At 47.7% G+C, this 21,677-nt stretch overlaps 1 protein-coding gene across 1 annotated transcript in view; it reads right to left on the bottom strand.

Moving 5' to 3' along the window:
* Positions 1-21,135, bottom strand: part of NRIP3 (nuclear receptor interacting protein 3) — a 33,212-nt gene extending 12,077 nt beyond the window's left edge. The window contains exon 1 of the mRNA XM_038764823.1: positions 20,860-21,135. Coding sequence (XP_038620751.1) covers positions 20,860-21,135 — 276 coding nt within the window. The remainder of the gene's footprint in view (positions 1-20,859) is intronic.
* Positions 21,136-21,677: the final 542 nt, after the last annotated feature.

Here is a 21,677-nt window from a genome sequence, read left to right as displayed (position 1 = left end):
CACCAGGAAATGGCGGATGGACCTCTTGGCATAAGATTCCCAGGATGCAGAAAGATGTTACGTTTGGGGCTATGGAATCCCTAACTGGACAGACCTCCCCGAGAGGTCAGTCAATCAATCATATTTATTGAGCGCTTCTTCTAGACTGTGAGCCCACAGTCATCTCTTCCATCCTATAGCCTGCAAACAGAGGGGCATCTTCCTCATCCCAGACGGTGGAGGATGTGTCTTCCTCTTCCTTGACAAAAGGACAGTCCCCCTTCCCCAGTCACCCTTGGTGGGAATGGCTGGGGCTGAGGGAAAGAGGGTTGGGAGGACCTCAAAGATGGGGACAGACTGACCCACGATCCCAGGAAGGTACCAGGGCTAAGTGGACCGGTGGAGGGTGGGAAATCAGAACTCGACTTTGGAACAGGAGCCATGACTGTCTGTAACCTACATGGCAGTGAGATGATTGAGCATAATAATCATAGCAATAATTATATTTGCGGCATTTGATACGCTCTTTCTATAATAATAATAATTGTATCTGTTAAGTACTTACTATAGGCCAAGCACTGTTCTAAGCAATGGTGTAGATACAAGGTAATTAGGTTGGACACAATCCCTGCCCACATAGGGCTCACAGCCTTGATCCCCAGTTTACAGATGAGGTAACTGAGGTGCAAGCACTGTGCTAAGCACTGGGGTAGATACAATACAATAAAATGGGAGACAGTCTGTCTCAAAAGGGGCTCCCAGTTTAAAGGGGAGGAGCCATAGGCATTTAAACCCAATTTTACAGATGAGGGAACTGAGGCACTGAGAAGTTCATTCATTCTTTCATTCAATTGTATTTAGTGAGCACTTACTGTGTGCAAAGCACTGTACTAAGCGCTTGGGAGAGTACATTATTTTATTTGTACATATTTATTCTATTTATTTTATTTTGTTTATATGTTTTGTTTTGTTGTCTGTCTTCCCCTTCTAGACTGTGAGCCCACTGTTGGGTAGGGACCGTCTCTATATGTTGCCAGCTTGTGCTTCCCAAGCGCTTAGTACAGTGCTCTGCACACAGTAAGTGCTCAATAAATATGATTGAATGAATGAATGAATGAATACATTAAAACAACAGACAGACATATTCCTGTCCATAAGGAGCTTACAGTATAGAGGGGGAGACAGACATTAATATAAGTAAATACACAGCTAAATAAATACATTACAGATAGATACAGATATGTACATATGTGCTATGGGGATGAGAGGGAGAATGAATAAGGAGCAAGTAAGAGTGGCCCAGAAGGGAGTGGGAGAAAAGGAGAGGAGGGCTTAGTCAGGAAAGGCTTCTTGGAGGAGATGCACCTTCAATAACGTTTTGAAGTAGGAGAGAGCAACTATCTGTCTGATATGAGGATGGAGGGTGTTTCAGGCCAGAGATAGGAGGTGATCGAGAGGTTGGTAGCGAACTGTCACCGAGGTAAGTGATGGGGCCAGGCCACACAACCAAGCAAGTAGTGGAGCTTGGATTAGAACCCAGGTCTTTTGACTCAACCAACCATGCTCTTTCCAGGAGGTAACATTGCTTCTCAGCACATTTGAAAATAAACTGGATGCGGCCAAAGCTGATTCTAAATGTGCATTTTCTCTGGATGAAAGGGATAGGACACTTTGGTGAAACAGCTTTGGTGGGCAAAGGGACAGGTAGAGACTAACCTCTCCCTCTTGTCTGTGAAGCAGTATGGCTTAGTGGGTAGGGCACAGGCCTCGGAGTCAGAGGACCTGGCTTCTAATTTTGACTCTGCCGCTTGTCTGCTGTGTGACCTTGGGCAAGTCACTTCACTTCTCTGGGCCTCAGTTACCTCATCTGTAAAATGGGGATTAAGACGGTGAGCCCCATGTGGGACAGGGACTGTGTCCCCCCTGTTGAACCTGTAGCTACCCCAGTGCTTAGAAAAGTAAGCACATAGTGAGTGCTTAACAAGTACCGTAATAATAATAATAATAAGCATGTAAACTCCTAGGAACCCTAGGGCTCCTAAGACTTTTATTTCTCTTGATTGTTAATTTTGGGTAAATTTCTACCTGGAAGAAAGAAAAGGTCCCCTAATTATAATCCCAGGCAGATGTGGGCAGGGAATGTGTCTGTTTATTGTTGTACTGTATTCTCCCAAGTGCTCAGTACAGTGCTGTGCACACAGTAAACACCCAATAAATACAACTGAATGAAGGAAGGAAGGAATATTAGGTCCCACTGGGCTCCTCTGGCCAACCTTGACATGCCCGAGGGAGGGGGTAAATCAAGGTCCCTTTCCTGGGTTCCACTGGGGACCAGACAGAGGTGCCCCATCTTGACCTCCCACATGTTTTCTAAAACTCTGAAACCCTGCAGTGGTCCCCTTTGAATACCAACTGAGTACAAAAACTCTGTATAAGCTCATGCTTATATCTGTTCACCCTCCTACTTAAGCTGTGAGCCCTGCGTGGGACATTACAGGGCTGGACACATAGTAAGCACTTAACAAATACTATTATTGTTATTATTATTATTATTATAGTTATTTTATTATAATCCTCCAGACTGAAAGCTCATTGTGGGCAGGGAACATGCTGTTTTATTGTATTCCCCCAAGCACTTAGAACAATGCTCTGCGCACAGTAAAAGCTTAAATAAATGCCGTTCGTATCATTGATGATATGTTCCGCTTGATTAGCATCCACAAGGCTGAGCCAGGATGACTCAGGCCTGTCAGCCCCGGGTCCTGGTGGAGCTGCCCTGTGTATTTCGGAGGCGTTGAGAGCTTCCAGGAAAAGATGCAAGGGACACGAATAATCTCCCCCAAATAGCTCTGCAGCCCCCAAGATGCCAGCTTGGCACTCACTGAATCTGCCCTGCCAGAGCTTTTTTAAAGGAAGCTGAAATTGGGGGGGCGGGGGGGGGTGTATGTGTGTGTGTGCATATATATTCGCATTTTGAAGGAGGTGTGAATGAGTGAGTGTGTGTATGTGTGGGCAGAAAGAAGAAAACAGGCCAGGGAGAGGATATCAACTGGAAGGAGTGAGAAAACACTGCCCAGTTTCCAACTCCTTTGATGAGCCTCCTCCCGGCTCTGCCACCCATTTTCACCCATCACTTTAATTCTGGCTATTTAAGTTTGCCGGCCTTCTCAGGGCTGGCTGGTTGGGAACGCCGCTTCCAGCTTAGCTGGAGGGCAGAACCTTCCCCAGGGAAGCAGGATGGGGGCAGAGGGGAAAAGGGGAAGATATGTAGATATCTGTATATATCTGTGATTTATTTATCTATTTATTTATATTAATGTCTGTCTTCCCCTCCAAACTGGGAGCTCGTTGTTAGGAATGTGTAAGTTTGTTGTTATATTGTACTCTCCCAAGTGCTTAGTACTGTGCTTTGCACACAATAAAAGCTCAATAAATCTGATTGAATGAATGGACGTGAAGCAGATCTGGCTGTCTTCCTCCCCAATAACAGCGAGCCTGATCCCATCTGCTGACATCAGCAGAAGTCCAGAGATGGATCTGAGGAGGCCTGGCTGTCCAGAGCGGGCCTGTCGGCCGACACCCATCCCACTGGCTGGCTGACTTTCCTTGCCCAAAGTCACAAAGCCGGCCGAGCCAGGATTAGAACCCACGACCTCTGACTCCCAAGCCCGTGTTCTTTCCACTGAGCCGTGCTGCTTCTTGAATCTGATTTTCCGTGTCTTGTCTCTGGTTTGGCTCAGCCTTGTCTGATGACTGCCGTCTCCACATTTAGCAGACAAGGAACTCGAAAGCCACTGGGGTGAATGAATGATGGGGTTGAGAGAGAAGCTGCAGAAAGCCATTCTTTCTTCCCAATTCGGGGTTAATTCGGACTGGTTTGTCTTAAGAACCTACCCCCGTGTGGGTTCTGCCCCTCCCTGAGTGGTTTGGAGGTCAGTTAGTAGCCATTAAGGGCATTCCTTAAAACGGATGTCCCTGAGTAGAACTATTACCACAGCAAAGAAGCACCTTAGCCCAGTGGTTAAAATAAAAAATAAATAATGGCATTTATTAAGTGCTTACTATGTGCAAAGCACTGTTCCAAGGGCTGGGGAGGTTACAAGGTGATCAGGTTGTCCCACGGGGGGCTCACAGTCTTCCTGCATGGTGTAGTGGATAGAGCATGGGTTTAGGAGTCAGAAAGTCATGGGTTCTAATCCTAGCTCTGCCACTAGTCTGCTGTGTTACCTTGGGCAAGTTGCTTCACTTTTCTGGGCCTCAGTTACCTCATCTGTAAAATGGAGATTGAGACTGTGAGTCCCACCCAGGACAGGGACTGTGTCCAGACTAATTTGCTTGTTTTCACCCCAGTCCTTAATACAGTGCCTGGAACATAGTAAGTGCTTAACAAATACCATAATTATTTTTAATGTTATTTTTATCATTTCCACCAAGTGAATCCCACCCATCCCAGATCTACCTTTGGCTACCAGCTGGGGCTGCTTTGTGGGGAGCAGGTCTTCCTCTGGTAGCCCCTTTCTCGGTTCCCTCTTTGGGCCAGGCTGAGAAGTAGCGTGGTTTAGTGGACTGAGCACAGGCCTGAGAGTCAGAAGGACCTAGATGGCCGGGACTCCGTTCCCGTATGTACATATTTATGTATGTACATCTCCGTATGTACATATTTATTACTCTATTTATTTATTTTACTTGTACATAGCTATTCTATTTATTTTATTTTGTTAGTATGTTTGGTTTTGTTCTCTGTCTCCCCCTTTTAGACTGTGAGCCCTCTGTTAGGTAGGGACTGTCTCTATATGTTGCCAATTTGTACTTCCCAAGCTCTTAGTACAGTGCTCTGCACATAGTAAGCGCTCAATAAATATGATTGATGATGATGATGACCTAGGCTCTAATCCCGGCTCTACCACATGTCTGCTGGGTGACCTTGAGTAAATCACTTAACTTCTCCATGCCTCAGTTCCCTCATCTGTAAAATGGGGATTAAGAGTGTGAGCCCCACATGGGACAGGGTCTATGCCCAACATGATCACTTAGAACAGTGCCTGGCACATAGTAAGCGCTTAACAAGTACCATGTTGTTATTATTCTTCTTATTATTATTGAATAGCAGCATTTACTGAGCACACACTGGGCACGATGCAGTCTACTAAGTACTTGGGAAGTTCAAAACAAAGCCGTGATACGTTCCCTGCCCACAAGATCTCAAAAGTCCAGCCCACCAAAACATCTACATCTGCCTTCCTCCCTTATGGCTTAGTGGAAAGAATTTGGGAGTGGGGGCCAGGCCCCATTTTCAATTCTGCTACTGGCCTGGTGGTTGACCCTGGGCAAGTCTCTTAACCACTCTGGGACTCAGTTTCCTCATCTGTAAAATGGGGATGAACCTGCTGTCCCTCCTGCTGGGGACAGAAACTGTGCCTGATCTAATGATCTTGTATCTAGCCCAGTGATTTCAGATAACCGCGCTGTGTTACACTCGCCTGAGATGAGTGAAAGAGTGACTTGTTTTTCAACTAAGACTGGGCATTTGGAGGCTGTCAAGAGAGCACACGCCTCTAACGTCCCCAATCCCACTGGGAAAGGCATTCCTCCAAGCAAACCCTTTTCACCCCAGACCTACTTTTTTTTTAAAAAAATGGCATTTATTAAGCACTTACTATGTGCAAAGCACTGTTCTGGGGAAGTTACAAGGTTGTCCCATGGGGGACTCACAGTCTTAATCCCCATTTTACAGATTTACTTGTTCATACAAGGCAGGCAGAGAAGGAATCAAAGGCCAATCGCCGCAAAAATCCTGTCCTTCAGAAGCAGGATCCAATCAGAAAAGCAGCATGGCCTAATGAAAAGAGCCCAGGCCTGGGAATCAGGAGACATGAGTTCCAAACCCAGCTGTACCGTTTGCTTGCTGTGTGACCTTGGACAAGTCACTGAACTTCTCTGGACTTCAGTTTCCTTCTCTGTAAAATGGGAATTCAATACCTCTTTTCCCTCCTATTTGGACCATGAGCTCCTTGAGGGACAAGGTATCTGACCTGATTGTCTTTTTCCCACCCCCAGCGTTTAATACAGTACTTGGCCCATAGTAAGTGCTTATTATTATTATCAGCCAACCCAGGGTTTAAACACAAGGTTGGCGTGGTGGTTTACTGCTGACTTCCTTCCAAACACCCTCCAAGGGAATTTGCAGTAAATGGACAGGACCAAATCCCTGCCCAAAATTTCCTCTGTGGCCATCGCCTGTTTTTGAATCCAAGGGTTCTGTGAGAAGCATTCATTCATTCATTCAATTGTATTTATTGAGCGCTTACTGTGTTCACAGCACTGTACTAAGCGCTTGGGAAGTACAAGTTGGCAACATATAGAGACGGTCCCTACCCAACAGTGGGCTCACAGTCTAGAAGAAGCAGCATGGCTCAGTGGAAAGAGCAGGGGCTTGGGAGTCAGAGGTCATGGGTTCTAATCCCAGCTCCTCCACATGTCTGCTGTGTGACCTTGAGCAAGTCACTTAACTTCTCTGAGCCTGTTACCTCATCTGTAAAACAGGGATGAGGACTGTGAGCCCAGCATGGGACAACATGATCACCTTGTACACCCCACCAGCGCTTAGAACAGTGCCTTGCACATAGTAAGCGCTTAACAAATGCCATCATTATTATTATTACCCCAGTGCTTACAGCAGTGCTTGGCACATAGTAAGGGCTGAAATACCATAATTTTTTTCCCTCTTCCTCACCCTATGGCTCCTGACCTAGAATCCTCACCTCCTATCACCACGCAACCCAAGGTCTTATTTTCAGTTCTGACCATGGACTTTCAATTCTGCCTAACTTCTTGCAGTCCAGGTCCCATATCCAAGATAGAGAAGCACTGTGGCCTAGTGGAAAGAGTCCAGGCCTGGGAATCAGAGGACCTGAGTTCTAATCCCAGCTCCACCACTTGTCTGCTATGTGATCCTGGGCAAGTCACTTCGCTTCTCTGGGCCTCAGTTCCCTCATCTGCAAAATGGAGATTCAATCAATCAATCAATCAATCAATCGTATTTATTGAGCGCTTACTATGTGCAGAGCACTGTACTAAGCGCTTGGGAAGTACAAATTGGCATCACATAGAGACAGTCCCTACCCAACAGTGGGCTCACAGTCTAAAAGGGGGAGAGATTCAATACCCATTGTCCCTCCTACTGGGACTCTGAGCCCCATGAGGGATCTGATTATCCAGCATCTTCTCCAGCACTTAGTACAGTGCTTAAACCTAGAAAGCGCTTAACAGATACTATGATTTGCTATTATTACTGGATCTAGTCTGCTTGATCTCATGTTCTAGGCATTCCTGGTACTCCAGGGCTCCCCTGATCAATCAATCAATCAATCAATCATATTTATTGAGCGCTTACTGTGTGCAGAGCACTGTACTAAGCGCTTGGGAAGTACAAGTTGGCAACATATAGAGATGGTCCTTACCCAGCAGTGGGCTCACAGTCTAGAAGGGGGAGACAGAGAACAAAACCAAACATATTAACAAAATAAAATAAATAGAATAGATATGTACAAGTAAAATAGAGTAATAAATATGTACAAATATATATATATATATATAATGAAACTAAGCTAGCCATATTGGCTCATGCTTCCCCTTCTAACCTGGAGGTGGCCTGTCCCTTTCTTCTTCCCTCCACTCCTGACCCTGAGGAATGTATTCCTGAGCCTAGTTGAAGGCCAGAAGGAGCTGGGAATTACTTGAGGACATAGTTCCAACCCAGAGTTGGCAGACTGGAAATCTGGCAATGTGGGTGGCTGCAGTCACGTCGGGTGGGGGTGGCTTCAGGCTTCTCAATCTGGCACTTTGCCCAGCTATGCCCTTCTCTACCAGGCTGTACGGGATGTGGCAGTTGCGGGGAAGGTGGGGGCACACACCTGGACCCCATTTCACCATCAGAGAGCTGTAGAACAACAGAATCCCTGGGGGAAGGGCAGCTCTATTACTATTACTATTAACCGTATTTATTGAGCGCTTACTGTGTGCAGAGCACTGTACTAAGTGCTTGGGAAGTACAAGTTGGCAACATAGAGAGATGGTCCCTACCCAACAGCGGGCTCACATTCTAGATGGGGGAGACAAACAACAAAAGACATATCAACAAAATAAAATAAATAGAATAAATATGTACAAATAAAATAGAGTAATAAATATGTACAAACATGTATTCATCTTTAATAATAATAATGATGGTATTTGTTAAGCCCTTACTATGTGCCAAGCTCTGTTCTAAGCGCTTTACTATGCGCAGATCACTGCCCTAAGTGTTTGGGAGAATACAACAGAATTAGCAGACGTTCCCTGTCTATAACGAGCGTACAGTCTAGAGGGAGAGATGGACAATAATATGAATAAATCATTTATAATATTTAATTTAAAAATGTGTACTTAAGGGTTGTGGGTTTATGGGTGGGGCAAATATCAAATGTCCAAAGGTCACAGATCCTGAAGGGAAAGCGAGTCGGGAAAAAGACGGCTTAATCGGGGGAGCGCTACTGAGGATTTCATTCAATCATATTTATTGAGCGCTTACTGTGTGCAGAGCACTGTACTAATACTGAGGATGAAGTCTTCTGCCAAGAATAACAGAGGAGCCTCAGTCCAAGGACCAAGAACCCACTTGAAGGAATTGACTGTAGTATGTTCCAAATTAAAATCACCTTCTTCATAGTCTTTCCGAATGGGGGTTCTGGGGTCTCTCCCTTGATGATGATGATGGCATTTGTTAAGCGCTTACTATGTGCCAAGGTCTGTTCAAAGCACTGGGGGGATACAAGGTAATCAGGTTGTTCCACCTGGGGCTCACAGTCTTAATCCCCTGAGTAAGATCTGATTTACTTCTCTTCCTTCCCCCTTGCCTTCAGGCAGCCCTGATCCTAAGCCAGCCTTGGCAGGAGAAGTCTTCCCCATACTGAAGGATCTCTAAGAAAAATCACTCCCATTTCCATCCCACAGCCCCACAATTCTTGCAGCCGAGTCGGTCCGATTCAGGGGTCTCCTCCATCACTCCTGCAAAACCACCTAAGTAAGCACAAAGTTTTCAACCACGAGCAGGCAGAGGCCTCCGCTGTGAACCCCACAAAGACACCATGAGCTCAGTCACCTAGAACTGTGGTCCACGCTCAGACCAGAGCTCTGACCTCCTTTCTGTAAGACCGGTCAATCGGTCAGTCAATCACCTTTATTGAGCACTTACTATGTGCAGAGCATTCACTCATTCAATCGCATTTATTGAGCACTTACTGTGCCCAAAGCACTGTCCTAAACACTTGGGAGAGTACAATACAATAATAAAAAGACACATTCCCTGTCCACAGTGAGTTTACAGTCTAGAAGGGGAGACAGATGTTAATATAAATAAATAAATTACAGATATAGACATATCCGTGGAGGGCGGTTCTGTGGAGCGTGGGAATCGCTCCTACCCAGGACGTTCACAGCCGCCGTTAAGTGCCATGGAAGCCACAGACTGGACCAAGGAATTGACTTGTGCTTCCCAAGTGCTTAGTACAGTGCTCTGCACACAGTAAATGCTCAATAAATATGATTGAATGAATGAATGAATGACAGTGGAGCAAAAGACTCTGCTAAGATTTTTTTTCCTGGTATTTGTTAAGCTCTTACTTTATGCCAGGCACTGTACTAAGCACTGGGTAGATGCAAGCTAATCACAGTCCCTGTCCCACAAAGGTCTCACAGTCTTAATCCCGTTTTACAGATGAGGTAACTGAGGCACAGAGAAGTGAAGTGCCCAAGGTCACACAGCAGACAAGTGGCAGAGCCGGGATTAGAACCCAGGTCCTCCTGATTACCAGGCTTGAGCTTAAGCAAATCATGTTGGTTATAGTCCTTGTCCTATGTAGTCTCCACAGTCTCCATCACCATTTTACTGATGAGGTAACTGAGGCCCAGAGAAGTTAGGTGACTTGTCCAAGGTCACACAGCAGACAAGTGGGAAAGAGCCCGGCTTTGGAATCAGAGGTCATGGGTTCAAATCCCAGCTCCGCCACTTGTCAGCTGTGTGACTTTGGGAAAGTCACTTCACTTCTCTGTGCCTCAGTTGTCTCGTCTGTGGAGTGGGGATGAAGACTGTGAGCCCCACATGGGACAACCTGATCACCTTGTAACCTCCCCAGCACTTATATAAGTGCTTAATAAATGCCATTATTTATTTTTTATTTTAACCACTAGGCTAAGGTGCTTCTTTGCTGTGGTAATAGTTCTACTCAGGGACATCCATTTTAAGGAATGCCCTTAATGGCTACTAGCTGAACTCCAAACCACTCAGGGAGGGGCAGAACCCACAGGGGTGCAGGTTCATAAGACAAACCAGTCTGAATTAACCCCAAATTGGGAAAAAAGGAGGGCTTTCTGCAGCTTCTCTCTCACCCCATCATTCATTCACCCTAGTGGCTTTTGAGTTCCTCGTCTGCTAAATATGCAGACAGCAGTCATCAGAAATGGCTGAGCCAAACCAGAGACAAGACACGGAAAATCAGATTCAGGAAGCAGCACGGCTCAGTGGAAAGAACACGGGCTTGGGAGTCAGAGGTCGTGGGTTCTAATCCTGGCTCGGCCGGCTGTGTGACTTTGGGCAAGTTACTTAACTTCTCTGTGCCTCAGTTCCCTCATCTGGAAAATGGGGATTAAGGCTGTGAGCCCCAGGTGGGACAACCTGATGACCTTGTATCTCCCCCAGTGCTTAGAACAGTGCTTGGCACGTAGTAAGTGCTTAACAAATAACAGATACCTTCCACGCAGCTTCGCACAAACCCTGGTGACACGGAGCTGCCAGCTCCATCTAGAATATTCCAGGGGAATGGGGAAATGGCCTGCCGGGCTCCCAGGGATTTCTCCCAGCCGGGCCAGGCCACGGTGAATGTGAACGGGCCGGGTAGGGGACAATGGGGAAACATCTTGGCCTAGTGGACAGACTACAGGCCTGGGAATCAGAAGAACCTAGTTCTAATAGCTCCAATTCTTGTCTGTTGTGTGGCCTTGGGCAAGCCACATCACCTCTCTGGGTCTCAGTTCCCTCACTGTAAAATGGGGATTAAGACTTGGAGCCCCACGTGGGACAGGGACTGAGTCTGACGCAATTTGCTTGTATCTATCCCGGCGCTTAGTACAGTGCCTGGCACATAGCAAATGCTTATTATTATTATTATTATTATTGTTCATTCATTCGTTCAATCGTATTTATTGAGCGCTTACTGTGTGCAGAGCATTGTACTAAGTGCTTATTACTATTATTATCATTATTCAGTTGGGCAGGAGGCCGACTGGAATGAGGACCTAGCAGTGGGCTCCAAAGGGACCTGCATTCGAATCACCACTGAAGAGTAACCTGAATCTCTGAGGAATGTCCCATTATTTTTATTGATTTATTTCATTTTTTCTAAAAGGAAAGGGGAATCTCCAGACTCTCCATAATTTTAGTTTCAGGCTAAAATAGAAATGTTTTTTATTCATTAATTCAATTGTATTTATTGAGCGCTTACTGTGTACGGAGCACTGTACTAAGCACTAAGGAAGGAGAATCTGACAGTCAAATTGAGGAATTGGAGCCTGGTCTTCCTGGCCCTTCTCCAAGAGACCATTCAGAAAACAAAACAATTTCTCAAGCGATCAGACCACATTTTTCCCCTTCATCTCTAGAGGGTCTAAGTTCGAAATCACTTTCACACAGTACAGAGAAGCAGCGTGGCTTACTGGAAAGAACCTGGGCTTGGAAGTCAGAGGTCATGGGTTCTAATTCTGGCTCCGTCACTTGTCAGCTGGGTGACTTTGGGCAAGTCACTTCACTTCTCTGTGCCTTAGTTACCTCATTCTGTAAAATGGGGATTAAGACTGTGAGCCCCATGTGACACAACCTGATTACCTTGTATCACCCCCAGTGCTTAGCACAGTGCTTGGCAACTAGTAAGTGCTTAACAAATGCCATCATTATTATTATAGAGAAGCAGCGTGGCTTAGTGGAAAGAGCCGGGCTTGGGAGTCAGAGGTTGTGGGTTCTAATTCCGGCTCTGCCGCTTGTCAGCTGTGTGATCTTGGGTAAGTCACTGAACTTTTCTGGGCCTCAGTTACCCCATCTGTAAAATGGGGATGAAGACTGTGAGCCCTACATGGGACAACCTGATTACCTTGTGTCTACCCCAGCTCTTAGAACAGTGCTTGGCACATAGCAAGTGCTTAACAAATTTAACAAACTCTTCATTCTTGGCTTCAAGGCTGTCCATCCCCTCGCCCCCTCCTACTTTACCTCCCTTCTCTCCTTCTCCAGCCCAGCCCGCACCCTCCGCTCCTCTGCCACCGCTCATCTCCTCATTGGGCCTTGTTCTCACCTGTCCCGCCGTCGAATCCTGGCCCACGTCCTTCCACTGGCCTGAAATGCCCTCCCTCCACACATCCACCAAGCTAGCTCTCGCTTCCTCCCTTCAAAGCCCTACTGAGAGCTCACCTCCTCCAGCAGGCCTTCCCAGATTGAGCCCCCTTTTTTCCTCTCCTCCTCCCCATCTCCCCCACCCTACCTCCTTCCCCTCCCCACAGCACTTGTATATGTTTGTACAGATTTATTACTCTATTTATTTTACTTGTACATATTTACTATTCTATTTAGCTTTAATTCAATTTGTTCTGACAATTTTGACTCCTGACTACATGTTTTGTTTTGTTGTCTGTCTCCCCCTTCTAGACTGTGAGCTCATTGTTGGGTAGGGACAGTCTCTATATGTTGCTGACTTGTACTTCACAAGCACTTAATACAGTGCTCTGCACACAGTAAGCACTTAGTAAATATGACTGAATGAACGAATGAACAAATACCAACATTACTATTACAGGGGCAGCCACATCGACCCACAAATAGCTGCTGAGACCCACTTGAACCCTGGGGTGGCTGTTTTAGCCTTATCTGCTCTGGGGGAGGACGGTGGACTAGACCAGCCCCAGAAAGGCCAAGAAGAGGAAGCATTTTCTCCCCTTCACAGGCCCAGGGATCCCAGAAATCCGGGACCCAGAGAAGAAAAATGAAACGATGCCACTTGTTCAGAAACAGCCCAAGAAAGGCAATGTCTTAGACATTGCCCATCCCGGGATATTAATTATGGTGTTTGTTATGTGCTTACTATTTGTCAAGTGCTGTTCTTAGACCTGGGGTAAATACAAAGGAATCAGATCGGACACAGTCCCAGTCCTACATGGGGTTCACAGTCCAATTTGGAACGAGTGAATTGAATCCCCGTTTTACAGATGAGGGAATTGAGGCCCAAGGAAGTGACTTACCCAAGTTCAAACGGCAAGGCAGAGCACAGAGTAGAGCCCATGTAAACGACTCCCAGGCCGGAGCTCTTTCCGCCAGGCCATGCCACTAGTTTCAGCTCTGAAGCAAAGAAGGATAGTGGCCAGTAGCAGTGGATTGAGAGTCAGGAGTGCTAGGTTCTAGGCCTAGCTTGGCCATTGCCCTCCTATGAGATCTTGGCCAATTGCATATCAATCAATCAATCAATCAATTGTATTTATTGAGCGTTTTCTGTGTGTACAGCACTGTACTAAGTGCTTGGGAAGTACAAGTTGGCAACATATAGAGACAGTCCCTACCCAACAGTGGGCTCACAGTCTAAAAGGGGGAGACAGAGAACAAAACCAAACATACTAACAAAATAAAATAAATAGAATAGATATGAACAAGTAAAATAAATAAATAAATAGAGTAATGAATATGTACAAACATAAATACGTATATACAGGTGCTGTGGGGAAGGGAAGGAGGTAAGGAGGCATATCCTCTCTGAGCTTCCATTTCCCCATCTAAACTGCCAGGAAGGTCGGTAGGGCATGAAATAATTAATGTGAAAGGAGTTGAGAACATAAAAATGCCAAGTAATCCCAGGTGTAATTACTGACGTCAGAGCCCCTCTTGTAGGTTTCCAGAAGGCCTGGCAACCTCTTCTTAGGAATCAGGGAAAGGAAAATTATTTTCCTTTAGTTTGTGCCCTCACAGGTCTGTGAGGTAATATCCTCATGCAGTGGGTAGGGAACCCCACTATGCTCATAAAATTTCATCTGGTAATTCTTTTATCAACATGGGAGAGGTAAACAGTATCATTTGTCTACCTATGTCCTGACTTCCTCACTCACCCTTAAGGCTTCCAGGAATTAGGGTAATTTTCCCTGCAAATCGGAAGGCTGGAGTCTGAGCCTAAGAAAGTGCTTAACCACCACCAAGACTGGACAGGAATAATAATAATAATTATGGTATTTGTTAAGTGCTTACTATGTGCCAGGTACTGTACTAAGTGCTGGGGTGGATACAAGCAAATTGGGTTGGACACAGTCCCTGTCCCATGTGGGACTCATAGTCTCAATCATCATCATCATCATCAATCATATTTATTGAGCGCTTACTGTGTGCAGAGCACCGTACTAAGTGATTGGGAAGTACAAGTTGGTAACATATAGAGACAGTCCCTACCCAGCATTTTACAGACAACAATAATAGTAATAATAATAATGGCATTTATTAATCACTTAATATGTGCAAAGCACTGTTCTAAGCACTGGGGAGGTTACAAGTGATCAGGTTGTCCCATGGGGGACTCACAGTCTTCATCCCCATTTTACAGATGAGGGAACTGAGGCACAGAGAAGTTAAGTGACTTGCCCAAAGTCACACAGCCTACAAGTGGCAGAGCCGGGATTCGAACCCATGACCCCTGACTCCCAAGCCCGTGCTCTTTCCACTGAGCCACGCTGCTTCTCTAATCAAGAAGAAACAAGCCTCCACTGCAGCAGGCAGGTTAGACAAACCGAAGAAGCAGATGAACAAACTAGAGAAACAGCGTAGTTTAGTGGAAAGAGCACAGGCCTAGGAGTCAGAGGACCTGGGTTCTAATCCCGGCTCTGCCACTTCTCTGCTGTGTAATCTTGAGCAAGTCACTTAACTTATCTGCATCTCAGTTTCCTCTACTTTATCTTATCTGCAACTCAGTTTCTACTTCTTTAAAATGGGGATCCAATACCTGTTCTCCCTCCTACTTAGACTGTGAACCCACTGTATGATATAGACTGCATCTGATCTGATTAACTTGCATATACCCCAGCATCTAGAACAGTGTTGGACACATAGTAAGCACTTAACAAATGCCATTATTATTATTATTATTATTTTGAACGGAAGATTTTCTGGGCTAAGCGTTCTGAGAGCCTAGGGTAGGCTTCCATCTCCTCCTGGAAATCTTCTTTGATTAATTTTCTGCATCCCAATCTCATCAACCCAATGCTACCCTTAGCATTAAAATATTTCATTCAAGCCCTTGTATACTTCTGCATATTTTTATCAGTATATATTGGCATGTTTTTATTCCATGCAATCATTCATTCAGCTATTTCGTCCTGATGCATTTGTATTCCTTTCCATGATATTCTTGGTCTCTCTCCTGATAAATAATTTTTGTCTGTCCATCAGGAAGTAAGATCCTAAAGGGCAGTGATCATGTGTCTTGTTTCTGTTCTACTCTCTCAAACAGGGCAGTGTTTTTGGTGGCTGTGGGACCTCCTTCCCAGAAACCCTAATCCAGCCCATACACTTCGCTGCTCTAATGCTAACCTCACTGAGCCTCCATCTCATCTAGCTCACCGCCAACCCCTGGCCCACGTCCTGCATCTATCCTGGAACATCCTCCCTCCTCAGATCCAACAGACAATTATTCTACCCTCCTTCAAAGCCATATTGAAGGCACATCTCCTCCAAGAGGCCTTCCCAGACTACGCCCCCCTTTTCTTTTCTCTCACTCCCTTCTGCATTGCCCTGACTTGCTCCCTTTGATCATCCCTGCCCCACAGCACTTATGTACATTTATTTTGTTAATGATCAATCAATCAATTGTATTTATTGAATTTATTTAATGATGTGCATTTGGCTTTAATTCTATTTGTTCTGATGACTTGACACCTGTCCACATGTTTTGTTTTGTTGTCTGTCTCCCCCTTCTAGACTGTGAGCCCATTGTTGGGTAGGGACCGTCCCTATATGTTGCCGACTTGTACTTCCCAAGCGCTTAGTACAGTGCTCTGCACACAGTAAGCGCTCAATAAATATGATTGAATGAATGAATATCTGTCATTTATTGATTTATATTAATGTTTGTCTCTCCCCAGACCCTAGACTTTAAGCTTGTTGTGGGTAAGGACTGTGTCTATTTATTGTTGTGTTGTACCCTCCCAAGCAGTTAGTACAGTGTTTTGCACACAATAAGCACTCAACAAATACGATTGAATGAAAGAATGAATGAATGAGAGGGTAGGGGCCCTCAACTGCTTGGGATGAAATCTCCCTGGAAACAGTGGGAGGACTTGGATCTTGAAGCGGTTAAAGTGGCCACACTGTTTCAGTGGGCACTAGGTTTAAATGTCCTACGGAGGGTCTGCATGGGTTGAGATGCTCTTTCCATTACACCACTCTGCTTCTACACATCCCCCCTTCTAGACTGTAAGCTCATTGTGGGCAGGGGATGTGTCTGTTTATTGTTGTATTGTACTCCCCCAAGTACAGTGCTCTGCACACGGTAAGCACTCAATAAATGTGATTGAATGAATGAGATGATCTGGGGCCAGTCCAGTGCCAGAGGAACAGGGTCAGTATATAAGAGCACTCAGAAACAGGAAAGGGCAACCTCAAGTCATAATGAAAAACAAACAAAACAAAAAAAACCCTACTGTATAAGGAAACTACTAACGCAGCCCCCAACTCTCTGTGGCTAGTTGGGGTCTCCAGCTGCCACGCTACTGACCCAGTGAATGCTGTCCCCCAGTAATGGGAGATGTCAGATGGGAACCCCCAACTTCCCAAGGTCTGCATGGATCGAGGAGGGGGAGGTGGTGACTTTTCCCCACAAAATGAATGCCCTGCTGACTCCCTTCCTCTGGCTGTCCATTTCACTCTGAGCCACAGCCCACAGCCCGGGAAGCCGGGGCCTGTATGGGGATGGCTTTCTGTAGATCCTGAACAACTCCCTGTCATGGACCAGAAACCAAGCATTAAACTGGAACTCGTCCTCAGGAGCTCTGGGCGAGCTTGCGGTTTGTAATTCATTCACCGTTCAGGAGGACTGGACTAAACATTTAGTTCAAGTACGATTAGGGCAAGGTGGGCAGTGGTTGGGAGCACCACGGTTTGTTCCAGAGCACCAATGTTCGTTCCATTGCCAATCTTCTTGGTAAAATCATATTCATTTGGTCCGGGTACCGCCCTGCCGGTTAGAACCCAGGACCAGGAACTGAGGCCTAAACGGTCGGCTCCCTCATGGCCCGGCCAAAGGGGAGGCAGACAGAAGGAGACCTACCCACCATCCGTTCTCCTCCACACTGAGACTGTTAAATTCATGACCCGTATGGCTGGAGAAGCCATTTCAAGTCAGATTTGAAGACCAGGAGGAGCCTGCTTGCAAAGATTACCTCATCCTGCCAAAATCCGGCAGGTGTTTATGTGTTAAAGAAAGCCAGACTGCTTTAACGGGGTGGAGATAGGCACCTATGCTTTCTAGGGGTCTGTGAGGCTGGGGAAAGATGAAGCGTGTGGAGGTGGCAGAGCTCTGAAAGTGGCATAAACATAAATGACTCAGGAAGGCCCGAGAGACCACTAAACCCAAAGCAATGTTCTGGCCACCACATGGCCCCGGACCGTTAAAGTCTGAGAGGGTCAGGTCCTACTCTTTCTTCGGTCAGTGCCCTTTTCCAGAAGCTGGGGCTCAAGACCTTTCGTAGGAGGACAAAGCTTTAGCCTCATATTAAGGAGTCAGTGGCCAACTGTGAATGAGACCCAACACCCTATCCTCTTCCTTCTGTATTGCCAATACCCTTGATATTGATCCCACCCTCAGCCTCACAGCACTTAGTACTAATCCATAATTTATTTTAATGTCCATCTCCCCCTCCAGACTGTAAGCTCCTCCTGGGCAGGGAACATGTCTACCAACTCTATGTGTTCACCGACTCTGATGTACTGCACTCTCCCAAGTGCTCAGTATAGTGTTCTGCATGCAGTAAGTGCTCAAAACATGCCTTGGATTAATTGATTAATTGAGCACCTGATCTGCCATTTGAAAGGTCTGGATCTGAACTTTAGTTTAAACACAACTCTACATTGTACTTCCCAAGCGCTTAGTACAGTGCTCTGCACACAGTAAGCACTTAATAAATACGATTGAATGAATGAATGAATGAATTTAGGGTGGGTTTTTTTGGGCATGTTGCCCTCTCAGAGCTCCCCCCTTTCACCTTAATAACCACCAGCAGCCAAAGTAAAAGTGACAACTCCTCCACTGTTTTTAATGGTATTTGTTAAGTGCTCAATATGCAGCAGACATTGTACTGAACGTTGGTGAGGATACAAGCAAATCGAGTTGGACAGAGACCCTGTCCCACATGAGGCTCACAGTCTTAGTTCCCATTTTACAGGTGAGGTAACTGAGGCACAGAAAAGTGAAGGAGGGGAAATATCATCCGTCAGGCCGGATGGGACCAGGCCAGTGTGGGGAGGGTTTGGATGGCTCCAGTGGGGTGGTCTTGGTTAAGGCAGCCCAACTCCCATTCCCTCCTTCTTTTTCCCAGAAGCAGCATGGCTTAATGGAAAGAGCCTGGGCTTGGGAGTCAGAGGTCATGGGTTCTAATCCTGGCTCCCCCATTTGTCAGCTGTGTGACCTTGGGCACGTCACTTCACTTCTCTGGGCATCAGTTACCTTATCTGTAAAATGGGGATTAAGACTGTGAGCCCCACATGGGACAACCTGATTACCTTGTGTCTACCATCATCATCATCATCATCAATCGTATTTATTGAGTGCTTACTGTGTGCAGAGCACTGTACTAAGCGCTTGGGAAATACAAGTTGGCAACATATAGAAACAGTCCCTACCCACCAGTGGGCTACCCTAGCGCTTAGAACAGTGCTTGGCACATAGTAGGCATTTAACAAATACCACTATCTTCTAGACTGCGAGCCTGTTGTTGGGTAGGGACTGTCTCTATCTGTTGCCTAATTGTAGTTTCCAAGCACTTAGTACGGTGCTCTGCAAAAAAGACGACCTCAATAAATACGATTGAATGAATGATTAATAATTCACCAGAGGAGCAATGGAGTTCATTATTCCCTCGACACAGAAGTACGTTATAGCCGAGGAAGCCATGGAGTGGGAGAGCAGGAGTGTGTATGTGTGAGTGTGTGTGTGTGTGTGTGTGTGTGTGTGTGTGGGAGGGAGGATTCCCAGCTTTCTGGCAGGGAGAGATGAGGACACAAAGCCAGCCAGAGCCAGCTCCCTGTAGACAGGAAACCTTTCTGCCTGTTTGTACTGTATTCCCCAAGCACTTACTACAGTGCTCTGCACTTGGCAAGTGCTCAATAAATACCACTGAAGATGATGGTGATGATGATGACAGTGGGAGACCCCTGAGGAGGTAGAGACACAGCACCTGTATATATATTTGTACAAATTTATTACTCTATTTATTTTACTATATATATATTGACTATTTATTGTGTTAATGTGCATATAGCTTTAATTCCATTCGTTCTGACGATTTTGACACCTGTCTACATGTTTTGTTTTGTTGCCTGTCACCCCTTTCTAGCCTGTGAGCCTGTTGTTGGGTAGGGACAGTCGCTATATGTTGCCGACTTGTACTTCCCAGCGCTTAGTACAGTGCTCTGCACACAGTAAGTGGTCAATAAATACGAATGAATGAATGAATGAATGCATGAGAGACCCCGGGCTGTGGGGAGACCCCAGGGAGGTAGAGACCCCGGGGAGGGAGAGGCCCCTGGGAGGGAGAGACCCCATGGAGGGGAGAGACCCTAAGCTGGGGGAAGACCCCGGGGAGGGAGAGACCCTGAGCTGGGGAAAGACCCCCGGGGAGGGAGAGACCCCGAGGAGGGGAGATACCCCCATGGAGGGTAGAGACCTCGCCTCGGGAAAGGAAGAGACCACATGGTGGGGAGAGACCCTTGGGAGGGAGAAACCCCATGCTGGGGAGAGATCCCAAGGAGGGAGAGACCCCATGGAGGGGAGAGACCCCATGCTGGGGATAGACCCCGAGGAGGGAGAGACCCCCATGGAGGGGAGAGACCCCGAGGAAGAAGAGATCCGGGGAGGGAGAGACCCCATGGTGGGGAGAGACCACGGGGAGGGGAAAGACCCCGTGGAGGGGAGAGACACCATGGACGGGAGAGACCTCGGGGAAGGGAGAGACCTCGGGGAAGGGAGAGACCCAGGGGAGGGAGAGACCCCATCGTGGGGAGAGACCCCGGGGAGGGAAAGACCCCAAGGGGGGAGAGACCCCTAAGGAGGGGAGAGACCCTCATTGTGGGGAGAGACCCCATGCTGGGGAAAGACCCTGGGGAGGGGAGAGATCTCGGGGAAGGGAGAGACCCCGGGGAGGGAGAGACCCCGGGGAGGGAACGACCCCAAAGTGGGAGAGACCCCTATGGAGGGGAGAGACCCTCATTGTGGGGAGAGACGCCATGCTGGGGAAAGACTCTGGGGAGGGGAGAGACCTCGGGGAGGGAGAGACCTCAAGGAGGGAGAGACCCCATGGTGGGGAGAGACCCCGGGCTGGGGAGAGACCCCTGGGAGGGAGAGACCCTTATGGAGGGGAGAGACCCGTACAGAGGGGAGAGACCTCGGGGAAGGAGAGACTCCATGAAGAGGAGAGCCCCCCCCGCCCCGCATGGGGAGGATAGAGCTCCGGCTGGAGAGGGGGTCGGGGGGTGCCGGGGGTCCTGTCCCGGGGGATGTAAATCTCTCTCTATATATATATATATCTATAATGTATACATATATATGTGTGTACCGTATCCTTGGAGCTGCCCAGCTTCTTCAGCCCGTCCAGCGGGAGCAGGTCCGCAGAGTCCTTGTGCAGGAACTGCACCGCCTGCTTCAGCCGACGCTGCTGCAACTGCTGCTGCTGCTGCTGCACCTGCTGCTGCTGCTGCTGCACCTGCTGCCGCTGCTGCAACTGCTGCAACTGCTGCAACTGCTGCTGGCGCTGGCGCTGGCGCAGGGAGGCCGCCTCCCGGGCCTCCACCTCCGCCCGCCCGCCCTCCGACAGCAGGCCCGAGTACAGCATCCCGCTCTCACCCTGGGGCCCCCGCTGACCTCTGACCCCGTCACCCGCTCACCCTCGGCCCTCTGGCCCCGTCACCCTCTGGCCCTGCCCCTCTGCGCCCCTCTGCCTCTGTGCCCCTCTTCCTCTGTGCCCCTCTGCCCTCTGTGCCCCTCTGCCCTCTGTTCCTCTGACCCTGTGCCCCTCTGCTCCTCTGCCCTTGTGCCCCTGTGCCCCTCTGCTCCTGTGCCCCTGTGCCCCTCTGCTCCTCTGCCCCTCTGCCCTTGTGCCCCTGTGCCCCTCTGCTCCTCTGCCCTTGTGCCCCTGTGCCCCACCTCCTCCAGGCCCCGTGTTCCGCTGGCAGCGTCTCTCCTGGGTCTGCAGGCTTTTATAACCGGGATCCCTGGTGACGTGGGCAGCGCGGGCGGGGCAGCAGCCAGGGCCCTCGGAGGGACGGACCGACGGGCGGACGGGCAGGGGGCCCCAGCTTCCCCCCTCCCCGCTGCCCAGCGGAGGCAGCGGAGGGGGTTGGAGAGGGGGCGACCTCTCAAACAGAATCGATCCCC

Source organism: Tachyglossus aculeatus, chromosome 22 (assembly GCF_015852505.1).
Source record: "Tachyglossus aculeatus isolate mTacAcu1 chromosome 22, mTacAcu1.pri, whole genome shotgun sequence".
NCBI lineage: Eukaryota > Metazoa > Chordata > Mammalia > Monotremata > Tachyglossidae > Tachyglossus > Tachyglossus aculeatus.
Note: the sequence above shows the minus strand (reverse complement) of the source record. Positions and strands in the feature narration are given on the sequence as shown.